At 39.4% G+C, this 21,134-nt stretch overlaps 1 protein-coding gene across 1 annotated transcript; it reads right to left on the bottom strand.

Annotated features, from left to right (window-relative positions):
* Positions 1-1,843: 1,843 nt before the first annotated feature.
* Oseg5 (intraflagellar transport protein Oseg5) lies at positions 1,844-19,274 on the bottom strand. Its single transcript, XM_089248429.1, has 18 exons — positions 19,044-19,274; positions 17,802-17,912; positions 17,635-17,703; positions 17,394-17,503; positions 14,891-14,980; positions 12,893-13,030; positions 12,625-12,749; positions 11,111-11,284; positions 10,081-10,155; positions 9,788-9,951; positions 9,521-9,585; positions 8,373-8,511; positions 8,027-8,174; positions 7,182-7,353; positions 5,578-5,667; positions 3,654-3,826; positions 3,417-3,540; positions 1,844-3,154 (listed from the first exon to the last, which is right to left on the bottom strand). Exons 1-18 carry the CDS (start codon positions 19,159-19,161, stop codon positions 3,047-3,049), a joined length of 2,193 nt encoding a protein of 730 aa, XP_089104555.1. The 5' UTR covers positions 19,162-19,274; the 3' UTR covers positions 1,844-3,046.
* Between the last annotated feature and the right edge of the window lie 1,860 nt (positions 19,275-21,134).

Here is a 21,134-nt window from a genome sequence, read left to right as displayed (position 1 = left end):
TGGTTTAAGGTCTGATAACAGAAGGGGAAGGAGAGAAAGAATGTTCTTCCTTCCCCCTTCGAGGTAATATACGTTTATGCTCACAGCATAAATAACAGAAAACGACAGTTTCTTTGTCTTCCTTGCTTTTATTATTGTTTTGTGTTGGGGGAAAAACATTTATGAGCTCCCAATCGGGAAAAATATATCCTTGGCAATTTCTAGAAGGTTTAATGATTTCCAATGCGGCAGTTATAATCTGCGAATCAAGCAAATTTTAAAAACCGCCTAAAGGGTTAAGATGGCCCTGTCTTCAGAACAGTGGTTTGGAAGCCCTCGGCCCGGTTGAATTCTTTTTTTGAGTGGAAGGTCCGGTCATAAACACGACTGATCAGAAAGGAAACGGCGAAACACTCACGGCCCGGTTTGACTGATGCCAGGGGTCCGGCGGATGAGCAACACTTCTATAGAACAGGGATTTCCAAGTTTTTAGTTTGTGCGGAACCTTTCATAGTTAATCAGGCTGTTCCATGGAACCCTAGATGTTTACGAGATTGTTCCACAGAACCCTTGGTGAAACTGTTAAACGGAACACTAGATTGGTACGATACTGTTTAACAGAACCCTTGGTGATACTACTCCACTGAATCCTAGACGGTTACGAGACTGCTCTACGGAACCCAAACAAAATCATGAACATATCTCCAATATATTTGTAGTGATATCCAAGATATTTGCGGAGAAAAACATTTAAAAACAATGGAAATAAAATTTTTCTATCGTGGGAGGTTCCACGGAACACCAGTTGGGGAAATTTATGCTTTATAAGACTACATACATTGGGTTGGAGGGAACCTAATAGGCTACATTTCAAACGAACGGGATCGAAAGCCGTCCGGAAGGTCTTCCTTCAAGATTTGTAACCGGGCCCCTTTTCCCTTCGAGGCGGAGGAGGAATAAGTTAAAACGCGGATTATTTCCATGGCAACGTGTCTTCTCCGGGATCCACCCTGAGAACACACGAAGATGGAGCTGCTGTTCCCCTTGAAATACCAAAGTTCACGCGTTATTATTGTCAAACAAATGGAGGGAAAACTCTCCCAGAATCCTTTGCGCCATCCACGTCACCTTCGAAATCGTTCTCGAATTCGGAAATAAAACCTATCGATCCACGAAGTTCCCGAAGATTGACTTTTTTTTCCCCTTGACGGGGTTAGCCAATTGTATTATCGCCGCAATATCGTGTACAGGGCACGGCAGCGATCGACCAGCGAATCGTCAGCCCTGTTTCAGTCGATCGCGGGACCATTTTTACTACGCGATATTTCTCAGAAAATCATTTATAAAAAAATGTGAGCAAGAGGTTGAAGATGCCTGCTCTATGATCAATGGTTCGCCAATAAAATGTGGCCAAGGGAATTAAGGGATTGCCCTGCATATATCTACTCACTGTCTATTTCGTCATTTCCAATACGGAAGATAGATGGTTACTTGATCAACACCCAACACTCGTACAATTAGACGTGACATCTGTGGTCACTCAAGGTATGGTACACCTTAGAGAACGAAACAATATTAAATTACCTTCAATAGCGACAAACCAGTGTTGGGGGTAGTTAGGAAAGAGATGTTGGTGTGTATAGGTGCTGCCATCTACTTTTGCAATTTACACAGGTAAATTGGTAGTGCTTTAATGAATGCATTTTTGGTACTACGCCAATGGGCCTTTCTTTTGCTGCGGTGAGTCGTTTCCAATGGATCGTTTACCAACAAAGAGCATGTAACATGATTATCGTGGAAACAATGGAAAAATCTGAAGAACTAACAGAGAAAAAAATGATAAAAGAGACCCAAACGCAATCCTCACTTAGAAACATGGAATCAAATAATTTATTTCTTTGTGGATGGACGGAATACAAATCACAGCAGTTTGATTGAATGCAATGTGCAGATCAACAGTTTCAAACACATGGTGATGTGACTAGACATTACTATTGCACAATTATAAGGCATAAAATGTTCACACTCGTAGTATGCATATTAATTACATTCAGTCAAAGAAACAGTAAAATGATTTTGAAAAGGGGACCAGCTCACGCTGCTTGGAAAAGAGGCTGACAAAGACTACTTTAACAAATGGGAACCGATAAGTATAGTTGGTTCAAAGTAACTATCGATGAAAAATGGTAATTCAGTAGACACTTGTTATAATGACTGTGCATTATAATGACCGTTTCATTATAATAACTATGATAAGTTTCAAATTTTCTACTATCCATGTCATGTTATTTCAAATCCAATATAATGACCTGAAAATCATAACATCCGAACTCAGCTCTGCCCACTCATTTTATGAAATTTCATTGTGGCACATAACATCCTCCTCTAAGAACGTGTCATTGATAATGCACATGCAATAGCAATACTCCACCTTCAGTCAAAAGAGTTTATGCCCAACCCTTGTTATTTTAAGGGGGAGATATAGCACCCCCCCCTCCCCCCTGCAAAACTACCTAGTTTAACTTGCCAGCAATGAGTAAGGCCAGAGTTTGATCACCACTCACACATATGCAGAATTTTAATGACTTTTTTGGTTGGGATTAGGTTCATTAATTAGGGAAATCTCATTGATGAGTGGCCCAGGACTTCTGGACATTGGTACATGCCAGAATGTAAGTTCCGAGTGTATGTAAGAGGGCCCCCCCCTCCTCTAGTGTAATTATGCCGTCGCAGTTGAACTTGTTTCATGTTCTGCTATCTGTCCTCCATACTTTGAAAAGAAAGCAGGCAAATGCTTGAACTAAAGCAAAACTATAATGTTCTTCCTGTCTTACGTCACCGATAGTTACTTTGGACTAACTGCTCGAAGTAGTTATCAAATCTACATGCGCTCTGAAAAATTGTTTGTAGCGCCACTACACAAAAACAAATTCACTTCTATGACTAGAGGATCATGATAATGTATAAAATAATAGCTTATGATCATGGTTGGTACTTTCATAACTAAATATGTGTCGAAATGGCATATATTTCATCAAAATCCTAATTGAACAGTCTTGTTTTTGCTTCACCTCCATTTCGAGAAGGAACTGGATGAAGTCGATGATGCAAGAGCGTGCTCTTTCTTGTGCTCTTCTTCAATCTTTGCGTTCACGCTGTTCCAATCCACAGTAATCTATAACAATGGAAGTAATATAATCAAATGTATACATAACGGTAAAAATTATAAGAAATTATAAATAGAGGACCACAAAACAGAGCGACAGTACTCTAATACAGAGTTCCAGAAAATAAGGGAAGGATTCTAATCCGAAGATTGACAATGTGTTCATACCATTCTTTCAAATATATTATTTTAGAGCTTATACAACAGCACAATTCAAAAAACTTTTATACCATGTAATGATAACGATAACCATTTTCCTAAAATTACTCACGTCTTTTGCCAGTTGCTTGAACTGTGCATTATCTTCTTCCCTATCGAGAAGCTCCAGGTACTTCTGCCTAAAGGCTAGCACAGTGTCGACATGAGATCCTAGTTTTCTCGCCAATTCAAGTGCCCTGTAGGTCCACAATGAAATTTATGAATAACGTAAATAATTAGTTTTGATAGTTAGTGTTATCTAAACGATATCCAGGAAAAAAACCTTTACCAAGTATACTTTCCAACTCACCTTTCCCATTTGTAGAGACGCAGGTTCAACATGATTGCTCGAAACATAAGACCTGATGACAAAAGTATTGATTCAGCTTCTCGTAAGCTTCCACACAACAGAGCCATCTCTGAACTCTGGAGTTCTTTGACTGGCAAGCTCTTGATGTATCTTATGTACTCTATCTTGTCGGCCTGCAACACATGAAACGAAAGGATATCAGGAATTTGACATTTTATTTGCGTGAGAAATGCTATCTTCAATGAGCACAGTCACTGGAATCGTCTCCACAGAATCATCAGGGTTGCCAGTCCAAAACATATCGGAACCAGTCATGAAAGATTGGCAAAGTTCAAAATCGAATTATCGGCAAAATTTTTAATCTCTGATTCCGCAAACACCATTTCTAGCTACATTCCGTCAAATTTACCAAAAACTTGTCCATTGTGCCAGCTTTCAAAACAGTCAACGATAAACCATATCGGTGATCTAGTCCAGTAGAAATTCAGCCTATTGTTTGCCATACATCACTGAAATCTGTGTTTGAAGTAATTTCAGCAGGTTTTGCGGAAAATCTGATTTTTCACTTCACCAATATCTCAGTGCTTGTAGCTCGCCATTAAATCCAAATGCTTCGATGAAATTGATGTCACCTTATAGGATTTTTCTGCTCTCTTCAAGTATGTGCCTAGTTTGCGTGTAGGTTTTTCAGAACTTCATAAATTCAGTTTTTTTTCTGACTTGACACATTTTTCTTCCATGATCAGTTATCCACCATAACCCAAAAATGGTTCGAGATAGGACAGGTGTTTCATGTTCCACTTGGGCTTGTCTATCACCCTCTTTCGTTTGGCAGAACAAGTCAGATTCAATTTTATCGTTTAGAGTAGTGGACTAGTGGTAGTACTCAACCTTTGGAAGCCTGCAGCCCAATTTCATTAACTTTTATGAGTGAAACAATGGCAAAACACATGATTACCGCAAAATGAATAGGGTGGGGAAGGAAGTGGCAAATCACTCGTGGCCCAGTATGAATGATGCCCCAGCAGTTAAGAAACACTACCTTAGTGCAGATAGAATGTAGCCTGCTTCTTAATGGCCCTAGAAATTGTGAAGACCCAGGCAACTTTTCTCTCATAAGGCTACCCTAAAACGGCAACTGATGAAAATTGTTCTTTTGTTTTTATTAATTACACAAAGGTCATGTCCAACATCTACTTTACTACAACTGTTATGAAGGGTTCATTCGAAATTTCTTTCAACTGTGCATCTCTACCCGAGAAACAAACGCAGTTGTCTTTTGACACGAAGGATGAACTGGATTAAAATATTATTTAATACACATGATACATACTGTACAAATTCTCTAGCACATTCAAACAAAGACTGCTTCCATTCGAGCCAAAAGCATCGTTTCAACTATATCTTGTACACTACAGACAGAGAGAGAGAAAAAAGCAAAAACAAAACACAGAGGGAGAGGGGTTTCGTTAATGACGTCACAATCGTCTGGGTCAAATCTGACACCACAAAATATATGAGAAAAACATCTTCTCTCTCCCATGCACATACACTCATACACTGATTCGCAACAACAACCGACTCCAGTCATATATCACCATATGGCAATTTCCAACCAATGCGGTTGAGTGGGAAATGAAAAGGTGCCATCTATATATATATCGTTGGTCACCTCAGGATCGGTAGGTAAAGAATTAGATTCTGATGTTCTTTTGCCGGATCCAAATGACACCTTGTTTGTTTCTATGTTGCACCACTACTTGCTTGTTTTAATTAAATGATTATATCGATTATACATACATACATATATATATAGTCATTTAATCATCTTCGCCTGTCTTTTGGAGGTCACCTGGATGCACTTTCTAGATCGATAGCACAGTATCTTACTCATACAACACGGGTAGTGGAAAAAGAAATTTACCTCATCAATAGCTGCATAAGCGATTTCTGCCGTGTTCAACTCCTTGGCTGCGATGGCCATACCAGCAAGACAAGACCATAGCGATTCCTCCTAAATACGAACATAAATGTACATCAATTACGGCTATAAAATGTAATATCTATTTACATATTTATGCTTAATTATAGACGATGCACAAGAACATTCACGCATCATTTAGAGGCATTTCAACGCTGACATCTAATTTAGAAGTGTGTGTACTATATTCTATATAATTTTTAAAGATATATAATGCAATATATAAATACATATTATATTTTTATATTTGTTTATATCCTGATTTGACAGATAGAACACATTTATAAAACATAGAATAGATTGCAGCATCAGTATCTATGGGTGCCTTTTTCCCCATGCATATCTAGACCTCCCACCATCCTTGATAATCTGTTAACAGTTTTTAAATCATCGCTGCTACTCATTCAATCTAGTTTCATTTGTCACTCTCTCATGGTTTGCTGCATTGATCATCTGAAAAGTTGCAACGAAGAAGTGTCTGAGGTGGACACAAAATTTGACACCAGTATTCTGCTTGAAATGGGGCATTTTAATCACAATGAAAAGCTTCCATGCCTTGAAAAGGAATTGATGAGCTATGCATATACTTGATCGCTCCAGATGAAACCAGTTTTGAAAGGTTTTCATTTCCCACCCAGCTTCACTATTTGGAAATTATTGTATGACGATATATGTCTGGAGTTGCTGTGCGGTAAAGTAGTTATGAAAGGTTAGCCCCAGAGTGGCATGGTGGTAAGATGCTTGTCTACCACTGTAAAGGATGCTGTCACTGTCCCAGGTTTAAACTTGGGGAAGAATATAGATAAGATATTTTTCCCTAACGAGTTTGAGGCGACCACTGATAAATGACACCTTCATACTATTAATTTATCCAACCCACCTCATTGATATCAGTAAATTACAGTATAGCGATATAGCCAGAGGTGGTGTTTGGTGAAGTAGTTCTGGAAGGTTGGCCATATGGTATTCTTAGTTCATTCACATTTGGAAATTCAAGTAGAATCAATTAATAATTTTTGTCGCACCAACAGTCATTTTCTACACAAGCGAGGGTTGGCCTACGGTTTATTGCCAATTCTGTGAATGGAAGTGTTCACATATTTATTCAACTTTTTTTTCGCACTACTGTCATTTTCCGCACACAATGGCTAATTAGACTGGAACCCATTATTGCAGATTCTAAACAGCAGTGTTCACCGTATTTGTTCGCTGAGAGGTTGATGCGCTAACCCCGTCAGTGGGGGACTAGATGCAGTAAATTCAAAAAGAATCATCCCAAGAAACATAAGCATAAAAAAAAATTATGTGCACCATATATTAGCAGCCGAAAGAGCAATGTAGCAAAGCTTATGGTACAAAACGGAAGATAGCATGCAAATATCTGTCAAAATTTTAGTGTAATGATAGAATGTTTTTCCTTTCTATATAATGCATTGAGACACTTAAAATGTCTCTTTAATTCTTGCTCAATCCTAAGCTTAGGATTTAAGAATAAGTACGAATAATTTCATTTACTCAAATATCAATAGTATGCGAGTATCACTGACCCTCATGAATCTACACAATCTCTTGGCGTCATCCCAACGAAAAGACGAAGCATAGCCATGAAGCACGGAAGGATACGGAGAAATAGCAACAGAAATCACAGATCCATCCACTCTCCGGACGCAGACCTGATTTCCTAGGAAACTCACTATCTCTGGATTTTTTCCAAAATCACTATGAATAGGGAAGAAAAAAAAAATGCATTACCATATTTTCCTGTTGATAATCTGTGTATTAAACATTTATAAAAATCTTGATTTTTCTCTCAGTGCAGAGATTATGTACCAATATGTTATCTGCAGTACTTCTTTCTCTTAGAATTCGAAATAGAAATAAATATTTTGGAAATTAATTTGTAAAACATAATAATTTAAAGATTAAATGGCACACAGATGAAGCGCAGAACTTTATATTTGTTCAGCAAAAATGGGACAAACATTTGAGGTCGAGGATTTGAGGCCATTTGAGCCCCCTCACCAATTTCTGAAAAAACAATGAAATGCAACTTCCCTCTCCTGTGCATGTGCTTGAGTCCCGTATATACAGGATGACCAGCAACTTTCAGAAACCCCAATGTTTTCTTCAAGTCAGCCTCTACCGAGGGGTGTCAGTTAAGAGGGGTTTTACTCTATTTCATCATTTATGAATGCCGCTTGTATGTATATATGCCGCTGTACTATGTGTTGACTGTCTTTTTTTTTTTTCGAAGAAGCAAAATTTTGCATTTACTACTCATACACTGAAAATTATATCACTCAGATAAAGTATCAAATGTAAATAATTCTAAATTGGAAGAAAGTGAGCTGTTAAATGGCCATTCGCAATGTACAAAACAAAAAGAAATCACCTGTTTTCTCTTGTCACGATGGTCATGGGTAGAAGATTCTTATCAACGAAAACCACAGCGGGATAGTAGAAGATGACAAGCTTGTCGTCTTGCAGAGCAGTCAACATATTCGAGCTGTCGTTCCAATGCAGAGAATGCATCATCGCACCTGAGCAAACATAAAAAAGCTTTCTTGTTAGCACATAAATAGAATAGAAAATCAATGTGATGCAATGAAACATCAAAGAACAGCCAATAGAAAACAAACGATTTTTTTTTTTTTTGAGAGCATACGACAAACACCATCTACCATTTATTCTTTGTTTTTTATCATTTAGCTTCAAATAAAACGTATCAAATAACTTACCGAGTTTCTGCACACGTCTCGTATTTGATGACAGAGCTCTAACCTGCAAGAGATAAAGATCCCTATTCTTGTCAACGAGAGCAAGTTTCCTATCATTTGATGCACCGCACTGGTCCAGGGCAACTTCTACGATCTCCATCTATAGACATAGTAAACAGACTAGATTCAGTTCCAACAAAACAATGAATAAAAATATGCACGTAAAAAAAAGCTGCCTCGAGTAAATGTAATTGAAACACAACATTTTTCTACATTGAAGCTACTTTCAAGACGGTTTGGCTCTAGTACTGATTGGAAATAACAAAAGAATGCCAATGAAATAAAACAGTGGGAAAACGTCGAAATATAATTAACTGAAGGTCTCTACAGGCACAACTATTTCAATTTGGACTTACTCATTATCAAATCACCCCCGTTCATAGAAGTCACTTTTATTCATCATCAAGGGGTCACATTATACTGAGGTGACTGTATATATATTATCAGCATTCAAGTAAAAGTCCACAAAAAAACACTTTGACTGACTAATGCAGTTAATTAGCACTTCCAATTAATTATTTTTCATGATGTGAATAGTTATGAACCACGAACCAGTTATCTAAACGTCAGTAAACCTACTGTAGGAATTGGAAATCTTTAAACTAACTTTTACTATTTTTCATAACGGCTCAAAAGTTTAAATTGACAAAATCTCAAAACCGGACTTTGGCTTGCAAGCCAATGATATATAAACTGCATTATGCAAAATTTTTTCAGCTCAAAACATGAGATCAATAATCAAACACAGTGAAACCTGTCTAATACAGACATTCTTTAAGGGTGTGAATATAGTGCACACTTGTTTCCTATTCTGTAAGTCTGTGCTGTTACGGAATTGGTTAAAAAACTGAAATCCAAGTTTTAAACCAATCTGTAACGGTGCAGATTTGCAGAAGCAGAAAACAGCGTGCACTATGTTCGCACCCTCGCACAAGACAAAAATCTGTCTTGAATATGATGAAAGGATACTCCAATGGATTGGATTAGTGCTTTGATGTGCAGCTTCATAAAATGGAAACCTGTCTTAAACAGAATATTATTTCAATCTCTTGACGTTCTGTTTCGTACAGGTGTCACTGTATCAGTAAAATCCAAGTCAGTGAAAATACCTTATGAGAATATGGCTTTCCGTCTCCAACATATTTTCCGTTTGTTACTTCAAATATGTGAATAACTGCAAAGAAAACAGAAAAATAAATATGTATTGCATTGAGTTGCAGTTCTTAAATGATTATCCTTCAGTGTTGATTTTAAATGGCCGAATATAGATATTTCAGCACAGACAGTGCTAGAGGAATCATTACACAATCAATCATCTGAGCACATTCTACCATATGGATTTAACCACAATCAAAAGAGACGATTGATAAATTTACTCTTTTCATCTCCTTTGTTTCTAACAGCGAGCGTGTCATTGCTGAGCGTCACCATCTTTTGATTCAGAAAACTGATTTGCATGCCAGGCCACTTTGGGGAGCTGACTGGGCGACCCTCATATGAATACACGTGAAGACCACTGTTACTGGCAACAAGGAAGTGCCTGTTCGAAAAATTATAATTCCCAATTCAAAAACAATGGTTATAATTGAAAAGAAAACGAGAGAGATATCAAAAAATAATTTAAAAACAAAAGAAATCTATATCAATTTTTGGCATAATATGGATTTACCTTTCAGCAAGCAGAACTAGAGAAATATTTCCTTCTTTCAGTTCAAAGATATGAGGTGTATTCCAGTTTTTGACACTGAAAATAATGAGAAGAAAAAACTTTTGACAAAGTTCAATAGCGTTGATAACAAAAAATTTCCTATAAAGAAAAATGAACAGCAAGAAAATTTTATCTCAGATGACATACAGTAGTACCTAATCCAGGGATTCTCCCAGACTTTTCACTTACCGCGGCACTCTTGGGAAAGTGCAAAGAGTTTTAAATACCTTCCATCGCCCCTGTGTAACCTTGAAACACTTAAGCTGGGTTTTCCTAGAAGCAGGTTTTCTGTGCTGCGTGCAACGTGAATCGCCCAGTGCGACACGCAGTCCACTCACCAATAAGAAAAGCAGCATGACTGTTCTCCTACAGAGCCCAATACGGCTCACGACAGCGCTTTACGTTGGACATGATTGGCTGACTGCTTCTCGAGGAGTCAAATGCATTGTGTGCCACACATTTTGTCAATGTTCTCTTCACTCTCTCTCTTGTGGGCTTTCTTTCCCTTCCCTTCAAACTGGAACATGCAGACGATAGAGCAGCTGATGCCAAGGCCATATACTATAATATAGCTGCCCTGATCTTCCTAGCACAATGTTCTTCAAATAGGAAATAACAGCCCTACTTCTACATTTAATATAATTTTACTACTTAAGTATCTTAGTTATTTGGTAATCGCTGCTCTAATCAGCAAAATCTGATTTTTCCTCGTCCTTTTCACCACTAGACATGAATGTCTCTCTTTTTCAACCGAATCCATATCGTTTTTCAGTTCAGCTAGTTAGGTTGAGTCAACTGAATAAGTGTCCTTTCCTGAATTTGACTCTTCAGCTCTGAGAACCTTGGTTTTTTTATTGTTCTCACACAAATGGTATAACTAAATAACAACAAACGATTATCGTAGAAATTTGTTTTCTGCTCAACACAGAACAATCTGTGCTTGATACTAAGATCATAATGTGATTCAATTGGGTAGCAATTGTTACCTTACCTGTATATATAGCATTGGCTAGAAGTCGCAACCACCAGATGACCAAAGTCAAAAGCAGTCTTTATAATACTGTCACGGAAATCCAAGTTTTCCACAGTATCGTTGGTAACGTTTCTTACGGCTACAGTTTTTCGTCCCCTTACCATCACTTCAAAGTTTTTCCATTCAAGACGCCTGAAAATATGCAATGAGACATTTGTGTGCACATAATATATGTGTATATATGTATGTATAGAATGGTTCACAGGAAAACTTTAAGCAGTGATAGAACACTAACAAGCAATTTTTTTGAATGGTCATAATACAAGTGGTGAATCGCTGACAATGAACGCACAAAAAGCACTGGTTTTGTCACTCATTGTCATCTCTATTGTGGATCTCAGAAAGGATAAAAAGGTTGGCATGCATTTCATGTATGGTGATGTAGACAGGAATGCTCTGAAAGCCCAAAAACTTAAAGCTGTTTTATGACAAGACATGCGCCAGATCAAAAAACTTTCGAGCAATTGCACTGGTGCCCAGTGTCATATCAACGCATGGGGCCCACCCAGGGGTCTCAAGAGAAGAGAGGCCTCAGAAAAACGAGAGGTAGTTGAATTTTTTGAGAATTTTCCAGGTAGGGCCTCAAGAAAATCACTCGGCCCAGGGGACCATGATGCCCTTAAGACGGCCCTGCTGGTGCCTGAGCAAAACTAACTGCTGTTGGTGGTGTCTTCACACCCTGTATCCTGGATGTCACTGAAGCCTGTTTCACACAAACACCAGTGAAATCACTTGGAAGTTTTTGGTCTAGCACGTGTCTTGTTAGGAAACACTACCCCCACACAATCTTTGGCATTCTAGACTATCTATTCCCTTGATGTACAGCACTGTACATCAAATGCATGTCAAGGGTCACAACTAGAGGGAAGCAGACGAGTATAGTGCCCTGGGTGCTAGATCAGAGGGGGGCACCAAATTTACCCCCCCCCCCTTTCACTGCTCCTTCTACATTACCATTACATGGGGCCCCAAAACGTGTGCTCATCCCAGCCAAGATCTAGTTGCGACCATATGCATGTCCAAAATTTTCCTGATTCTTAGAATCATTGTTTCCTCTGTAACCATCTGTGACTTAACATTTTTTCCTTCTGGCACTGTGTGTGAAATTTCTCTGTTGTACTGCATGAGGTGAGCACATAGGCATAAGCAAAATTTTCTCAAGGAGGGGGGTTCAATTTTTTTCCCTCTCAAGGGGGTTTACGTTTTTTTCCTGTAAAATAACACTATAATCTCAGCCTGGGCCCCCCCACCTCCATATGCCAATGGGTGAGCAAGATTACCATATTTTTGCAACTTCCTGAAGTGAGGTAATGATCACATTCCTTGAATAAGTGGTCTACGACTCTGGGTTCGGTAGCAAAAATTGTTTGTTTCGACATGTACTATAATATATGCACCAGTATATCATCTTTCTGATTTCAATGATAGAGTTCTGGAACACCCTGTATATATAGATATTAAATTATTTTCACCTTTCAATGACATGAGCAAATAAAACATGTCCATTGCCACATGCGCCAGCAATTTGGGTTCCATCACTCGACCAGCACAGACTGAAGATGCTTTGTGTCTGCGGCTTATCTAAACTGTGTGACCACTGCGGAAGATGGCAGATGTAAACGATTGTAGTAAGTTATCGCAGCCAAATCGATATCAAACTAAATAAACTACACATTAAAATAAAATGTAAAACAAAACTCTGCAAAATAAATTTTAAAATAGAGATCAAGATTTACTTACCCCTGCTTGATCGCATAACCTAAGGGTATTGAATGATCCCACAGAGAAGACTTCCCCATTTGGCGACCATGACAAAGATGTTATCGGGTAATCGTTTAGATGGCTCGTGTACAAAATTCTGCCGTAAGAATCCCATACCTAATGGAATAAATTTAAAAAATTTGAAAGAGAGACGAGGATTCTTTTTAAAAAAATTTCCTCTGCAGATAATTAAACCACGATCCCCTTTGCTCTTTATGGAAGTGCACTGGACCACCAATTGATACGCTTTCTTTCCTCAGAGCTAATGTACATTGAATGGGACTGCATAATTTACAGCCTCTTATCTCAGCTAACAGCTCATACAAGTTAAAAGAGAGACTGGACACCAAGCAGAGATGCAGATGAAAATCGGAAAAAAATTCACATGCCTTTGCGGGTAATCAAATCACAGTCCCCCCCCCCCCCAATCTGGGTGTGTGTTCTACCATTAAGCTAAAGAGGGCCGACTGACATTTTCAGGCATGAGAATTTTTTTTCCGAACTTCATCTCCGCTTGGTATCCAGTCTTTTGTACTTCGCGGGCTGATATTCCCGTTAAAAAGTCTCACCACAGACAGCAACAGGCCTCTACAACGATACAATTATTCAATCATCAAATTTTGGTCATAGTTATAAAAACTGATGGCAGAGAGCAGCACTACATGTAACGAGAATTACACAGAAACAAACGTCATGCTAGGTTCACAATGTGTACACGCACATTACAACATGTACCAATTCGTTAGAAGTTTCGCAGAGGAATATGGATGAGGTGCATGTGCGGTATAGTAGTTGTATTTCATACTTTGAATGTGCAGCGGAGAGTGATGTTTCTCTCAGGAATAGCTCATGATGTTCATAACCACCAAGTGGCAATGTAGAAGGAGAAACTGTGTCACTCTCTGCTAGTGCTACAGAGTGCAGAAGACGATACGATGCAGAGATTAATATTGGGAAAAAATTAATGATTTCCCATAATGCAAAGGTATGGTGGTTCGGTTCCCTGCGGAGGCCTGTGAATTTTCTTTCAAAAATTTATCTCCTCCTCTTATGTCGTCTTCTGTATCTTTTATCATCTCACAAGAGAAACAAATAAAATCAATTTAATTACATCACATTACTTAGAGATCAAAAATGGCATCTTTCTGAATCATAAACTGATTTCATGGGATGCGCTATATTGATTGCATCGCTTCATTCAAGACAAAAACGTAAAAACAAATAAATCATATAAGACCCTACTGATACATTTTCATACACAGGGTGTTTGTAAACTGTTTAAAAAAGATTGGAGGGTGGTAGTACCCATCAAGACAAACAACATTTACAATGGCCTCTATGGTCGCAATCCATGGAAGCCCACGGTTGACGTCTCAAATGTGAAAAAAGAACGAACGAAACCATAAGTTGCACAATCCTATGCAGATTAGTGAAAGACTCAAAGTGATGTCCAAGGGTGTCATTGAATAGTTCAAATTGGTGAATGGAAGGCTGGTGCACCCTCTCGTAGATTCCTGATTTTGTATTGATCTTGTCCTCTGCAACAAGGATTGTAGCAATGATGAGATCTCTGTATGAAGAGTCTATAGGAGTCTCGTACGCCAATGCTTTCACATGCCTGCCCTCATAGAAAGAATCTGAGTGCATTTCGGTTTGGTGAGCGTAAAGACCAAGCCACATGTCTACCACATCCAATCCACCATCTCTGCAACAGTGCTAAATTATGCAGGGGCTCCCTCGTGCAACAACCACTGATTGATGGTTATGTTGTGGAGAAGTGCCGGAAGAGCAGAAATGACATCAGAAGTGAGACCCTGTGCTTGTTAAACGTGTTTTTAAGTTTTGCTTTTCTGGACACTCGGGGTGAATTGCGACCATAGGTTTCATCCTAAATATTGTTTGTCTTGACAGGTACTATCGCTCCTCAATTTTTTTTCTGAACAGATTACCAACGCCCTGTATATATTCTTCACAAACCTTATATCTGCAGTCCTCACCACCAGAGACAATGAGGTTATTACACGGGTTCCATGACACTTTCAGGATCAGTCCATCGTGAGCTCTCCACTGAAACAAATACAAAAAAACAAGTTCGCACTTTTGAAAATCAAAGTACTTTGTATTTTGTGATTTATGTTTCAAGTTCTTTTGGCCTCTTTTTACAATTTGACTCGATTCATAACCTCTATGACTGAGTAAACTTATCTTAGTTCCTTATAATCAACAGTGTGCTACGAAAATTAAAAAATAAAAATTGGGAACCTCAGGGAAAAAGTTAGCGTCTTTTCCGCTAATGGAAACCAGATCCTCTTGCATATTGGGCATCCCTCTCTATACTACTTCACCAAACACCAACTCTGGCCATATCGCTATATTGCAATTTACTGAAATTAGTGGGATGGGTTGGAAGTGAAGGTGCTGTCTATCGGTGGTCGCCTCGAGTTCGTTTGGGAAAATATTCTTATCTATATCCTCCCTTGGGTTCGAACCCGGGACCCTGACAACAACCTTCACGATGGAAGACGAGCATCTTACCACCATGCCACTCGGGCACTCCCTCTCTATACTGTCGTGACCTGGGGCGTTCTTTGCTATAGTTAAGGGAAGGCTGCAATGTCTCTACTCAGAGCAAGCAGTACGCTATTAATGTGTGTTATAAATAAAGTGAGGTTGGGTTTTTGGATATACTTACCTGATATGCAAGAATATCAGGGTTCCCGATTCGCAGAGGAGACCGCTAACTTTTCTTCCTAAACTTTATATTGACATAACAACCAGAAAAATCTTTTTCCTAATGTATAATGGGCTGAAAAAAAAAAAAACCAACACAGGGCCATAGCAAGGATCTCTTTTCAGGGGAGGGGCAAAATTTTGCCAACCCCTTCGCTGTAAAATTATATGATTTTATAAGTATTTTTTGTTTCCCTTAAAAAAGATTCACATCCTTGGAGAGTGGCAGAAATTCTGGGACCACCCCGCCACACATGGGAAGTTAATCCATAGGGTCCTGCCCAAAATACAGTGGAGAGAGAGATCTTGGAGCAGAGAGAAGACGATATTCTTCTCGGGCCACGGGCCGTTCCCCACCCACTTTCTCCGCTTCGGGATCTCAAACAATGACAAGTGCCTGTGTGGAGGAGTCGGAAGCCCATTGCATTACGCAACAGGGTGCGAAAAGACCTCAGATTTCCACCTGGTTAAGCCGCTCCCTCAGTTGGAGCATGAATGGTTCAAAAGGATGGAGAGAGATGGAAAAGCAATGGAAACCATCAAGGACCTGGTTAAATTCCTAGAGGCCAACCAGGAACATCTCCACACCAAGAGGGATGAGACCATCCAGACTCCACATGAAACGCAACAACTGAGGAGGAGCGAAAGACTGAGAGCAAGGGCAGAAGCCGAAGACAGCGTCGATAGGGTACTCTCCCAGGAAATAGAAGAATTAGAAGACGAAGAATACGACACAGAGGGAGAGCAATCGGAGAGAGAAGTGGTCGAAATATGGGAAGACTCTGACTTCAAATAGGATGATCCAGTGAAAGAGTAATCAAGAAACAAAGTCCCAATGATCAGTGTTTAAACTGTGAAGCATCCAACCAAAAGCTGAGGAGCTTTTGAATAATCGAACAACCCCCTCCCCTCATGCTGAAGGACCTGGCACCTGGTTGGACCAATGTGACACGAAGGACTCACACTAGCCAACAAGCCAACGAGGGAAGACATGGGTCCAGGACCTGGCGCTTGGCCACAGAGAGGAACAGGGGGCTCGGGCTCAATAAAGCTGGAAGGGACATCAGAACAGCTCATCGGAATAAATTGTATAATAGAAATATTTAAATCTGTATATACTTTTTTTTTTTTTTTTTTTTAATAATGTGTTTTTATATTCAATGTCATGTATTTTATATTTTATATGCATAATAAAGCACCCGACATCGCCCAGCCCCTCATCCGGGCAATGGCTAAAATTGACAATGGTCGATAGAGCCTGGGCGGTGCACGGAATGAAATGAAATGAAAATGAAATGTTTCCCTTAAAACTAGGTTTAGCTTTCGCGCTACTGCTTTTAGTTCCGATCTTGACCAAATGTTTTGCTCAACATGTTACCGACATTTCCAATGGTGATCAAAAATATAAATCTATGACGTTTCTACTGCTCGCTGTGTGGCACTTGGATTTTGAAACAAGAACCAACTCGAATTCATACTTTAAAGTCAGAAAAATAAGAGAAAACCCATCTTCGGCCAACCACCACTGCACAATTGCAGGAATGTACCACCCTTCTTGATAGGAAATCCGATGAGGGAAGAACCGTGATTTTTGGGAATAAAATTCAGCACAGAAACTTGCAGAGAAAAATCTGAAAGTTGATTCGTAAAAAAAAAATCTGTGACTGTTTTTCTTGTTTCGTGACTTTCCCCAAGATGGTAGACACCCTGGATGCACAGAAAAGAGGAAGAAAAATGATTGTTGACTCACTTGGAGGGGTTTTGAATGTGGATGCAATGGTTTCATGACAAGTTGACGAGATAAGGTGTATAAAAGTTGATCCGAATTAGGTCCCCATGCCACCGAATAGACTGGGTAACCTTTAAAAAAAAAAAAGAACAATTTATAATGAGCATCTCTGCGATTGTGATGAAGATTATATGTATATAGGATTTCGCAACCAATACTGCAATTCGAAACATAAGACATAATCAAGCACAAAGATGCTTACTGTTGGATGACAGAGTCGATCTCAACATTCCACTCCTAGACCAAATTTTAATAACGCCATCTTCTCCGGCTAAAAGGAACATTTGAATTATTCACAAAGGATTAGGGATGAAAATGCAAAACATTGACTCAGCATTCATTCTAGCGATGAAAAAAATTAAACAGCACCTGTAACGAAACCAGTGCCATCATGGCACCACTTCCCAACCAAGATGGCTCCTCTATGTGCTTCGACGCTTTTCTCGATTCTTCCGCTCCGGCTGATGAAATGGAATTTTCCTGGAATGTACCAAGAATAAGTTACTCTGAAAATAAAATTACAATGTACAAACATCAAGTGGAATAAGCTCAATCAAGGTAGAACCTTGATGCCCTTTCTGGTACTATGCCCAAGGTACCAGACCCGTCTTCCCCCCCCCCCCATCCTATTTGCAACCTGCCTATAGAGTTTGCAAGCATATGAGTGAACAAAAGAGTATGCAAGCACATAAGGGCATGGCCCTCACAAGCGTGGGGCTGGCAGGGCTCTAGCCCCAGGTCAATTCTCACCATTTTTTGTTTTTCGCGCTACAAATCAATCATAGAAGGACTCATGAAAAGTCTAACGGGGGCCCACAAAATATTCCAGCCTAGGAGCATTGCTCTAGGATGTGCATGAGGGGTTAAAAGAGTCACCAAGAGAGCAAAGAACCAATCAGTGAGTAACCATAAGAGTGACCTATAGAGAGTGAGGAACCAGTTCAGCAAGCAATTAGACAATCAGAATAGTGTGTAAGCATGTGAATGACCAAAGGAGTAACCTAGACAGCAAAGGACCAGGTCAGTGAGTGACAAAAAGAGTGACCTACAGCATGTGAGTGACCTACAGTATGTGAGTGACCCAAAGAGTGACCTACAGCATGTGAGTGACCTAGAGCATGTAAAGCATGTGAGTGGCCAAAAGAGTGACCTAGAGCATGTAAAGCATGAGTGGTGAAAAGAGTGACCTTGAGCATTTAAGCATTCGTGAGACCTAAAGCATGCAAAGATGATTCTTTTTGAAATCCCCCAGATAAGTTTGCATAGGAACAATGCAAAAAACCTGTCATTCCTTTATCACAAAATTTTGTTATAACGAAGTGATTTGGCCGGTCTCTTGGAGTTCGTTATAACGGGATTCGACTGTATTTGATCCTAGACACAAAAAACTTTTTACGATTTAGATGCCCATTGGAATGCATTAAACAACCACTTTATTTTTATAAATCGTAATTCCGTACTCATCCGATCTCTCTGGAGCTCTAAGGTATCTCACACCTGATGCAAAGCAGGAGGTGTGTCCGGTCTTTTCCCGTATAATAGCCCAAGTCTAAGCTTATACATGTAATTCTGTAAATATCGAAAAAATCAAAGAACAAAACGCTTACTCACCATCAGTTGTGGTGATGGCAAAGATGTCGCTACTCAGATGCTTTTTGGCCGACCCAACATTCGCTGATCGAGGAAAAACATCCAAATCTGTCGGGTAGAAGTCGTTCGGCAGAGTCATGAGTTTAGTAGAATCATTGGTCAGCAGATTCCACAGAAGAACTTCGTGATCATCGCCGCAGGATATCACCTCTTCGGGCGACAACCATGCCACGCAACTCACAATATCAGCATGTTCAGACAAAGTTAAGGCGAAATAATCATAATGAAATTTTAAAAACAATATTAACGACACACACACACAGTTTGGTAAACTTCCGTTCTTTTTTGCAAACTGAACACAACTCTCAGGTCCATCACCATCTATGGGTGATTTACTACCTAGTGAGTCATGCCGGAAGTGTAACTGTGTGTGTGTGTGTGTGTACCTAACAGTCTGAGTGCACGATTGTAGTGTTGTGCATGATTTTTCAGTGCTGCCATCTATACTTCAGAAGTGAAGGGAGTGATGTGTTATGATTGAATTGCAGTTTGTGGAGGGTTTTTAAAGGGGAGATCGGCTCGCATTTTTGCGTTGAAGTTGAGAACCACTAATGGAGCAGAGGCAGACATCTTCAGCTGCGAATGAAGTGCCTGAGAGGCACAGTGATAAGATATGCTCGCCTTCCACCTTCCGTCAAGGTCGAGGGATTCAAATGTGGAGAAAGAACATCAGAAACAAGTTCTTTACTTACCAATCCTGGGGCAACCCCCGATAGATGGCACCTTCATTCCCCACCCAGCTCCACTTTGGAAATTTCTGTATAGCGATATATAACAAGAGTTGATGTGCGCTAAAGTAGCAGCTGCGAATGAATCTGCAGCAGATGCAGACATCTTCAGATGTGAATAAAGTAGAGGCAGTCATCATTAGTTGTGAAAGAAGCAAAGGCAGAAATCTTCAGCGGCGAAGGAAGCCAAGCTCACATGTTCCACTATGAAAGATTCTGGGACAGACATTTCGAGCAGCAAATGGAACAGAAGCAGGTGAGGATCTAGGATGATATGTCACAAACGGTGACAAAATGTGCGAACTTGTCAGACCATCCCGTATTTTACGGGATAGGAAAATTTTCCCATATTATCCAGCTGTTGCGAAGGATGATCACCTAGTGCCGTCTTAACGCATGGGCCCGGGGCCTAAAGGGAAGAGGGGCCTCAGAGATATTATAACAAGTCGAAAATTTGTCGGGTAGGGCATCAGAAAAATCACTCAGCCCGGAGGTCTATGATGCTCTTAAGACGGCCCTGTGATCACCTACCTCTGGATCCGCACCTTGAAAGTGAAGAGAAGAAATGAAGCGGTGCCGTCTTGACATATGGGCCTACCCAAGCACAGCTCGGTGGGTGGGGGGAAATGTATAACAGGTTTCGTGATAAAAATATTTTTGGGTTTTGATTCTTGAATAAAGAGAGGAAATTTACAAGCAAGTACTTTCAGCTAATTAGTGGTCCCGATATTGCCAATTTGCCTGGGGTCCATAGTGCTGTTATTACGGCCCTGAAATTAAGTGTATATTTTACCCTTATTAATTTATCGGTTAATACGAAATTCGAGTTATACACATAGTGTTAATATGGGAAACTTTTCATTTTCACAGCAAACGCAAAATAAAATATGCTAAAGGATATGTTTAGCTTCTTTTCGAAGGTATGTCTTGAACCTCATGATTTTTTTCACCGATGTACACAATCTTGAATATACGTGATTATTTAATAATCACATCTTTGAATTCATTGATAATGAATTATGAACCATGCGCAAGAGAAATGAAATCAAACCTAAATCTTGCGTCGAGAAAATTCAGTAAATTTTTTTTTAAAAAAGATGAAGTTAAAAAATGAACCTTCTGTGATAATTTTAAAAACTGATTAGGGAAATTGAAGGATAAGGAAAATTTCAATTAATCCGATCTTATTACCCAGACAATTTCAATCAATCCAATTGGATTACCCAGGCAATTGTTTGTTTGGTTTATGTCAACAACTAAACGGTCTTGACTACCTATTTTAATTACAAAAATTTCTGATGAGGATTTAGCTTCACTTCTACTG

The sequence above is a fragment of the Pholcus phalangioides genome, unplaced genomic scaffold (assembly GCF_987345545.1).
Source record: "Pholcus phalangioides strain wild (caught in Gottingen) unplaced genomic scaffold, Ppha-v1.0 ptg000020l_1, whole genome shotgun sequence".
In the NCBI taxonomy this organism is placed as follows: domain Eukaryota; kingdom Metazoa; phylum Arthropoda; class Arachnida; order Araneae; family Pholcidae; genus Pholcus; species Pholcus phalangioides.
This window is presented reverse-complemented; position numbering and strand designations above follow the sequence as displayed.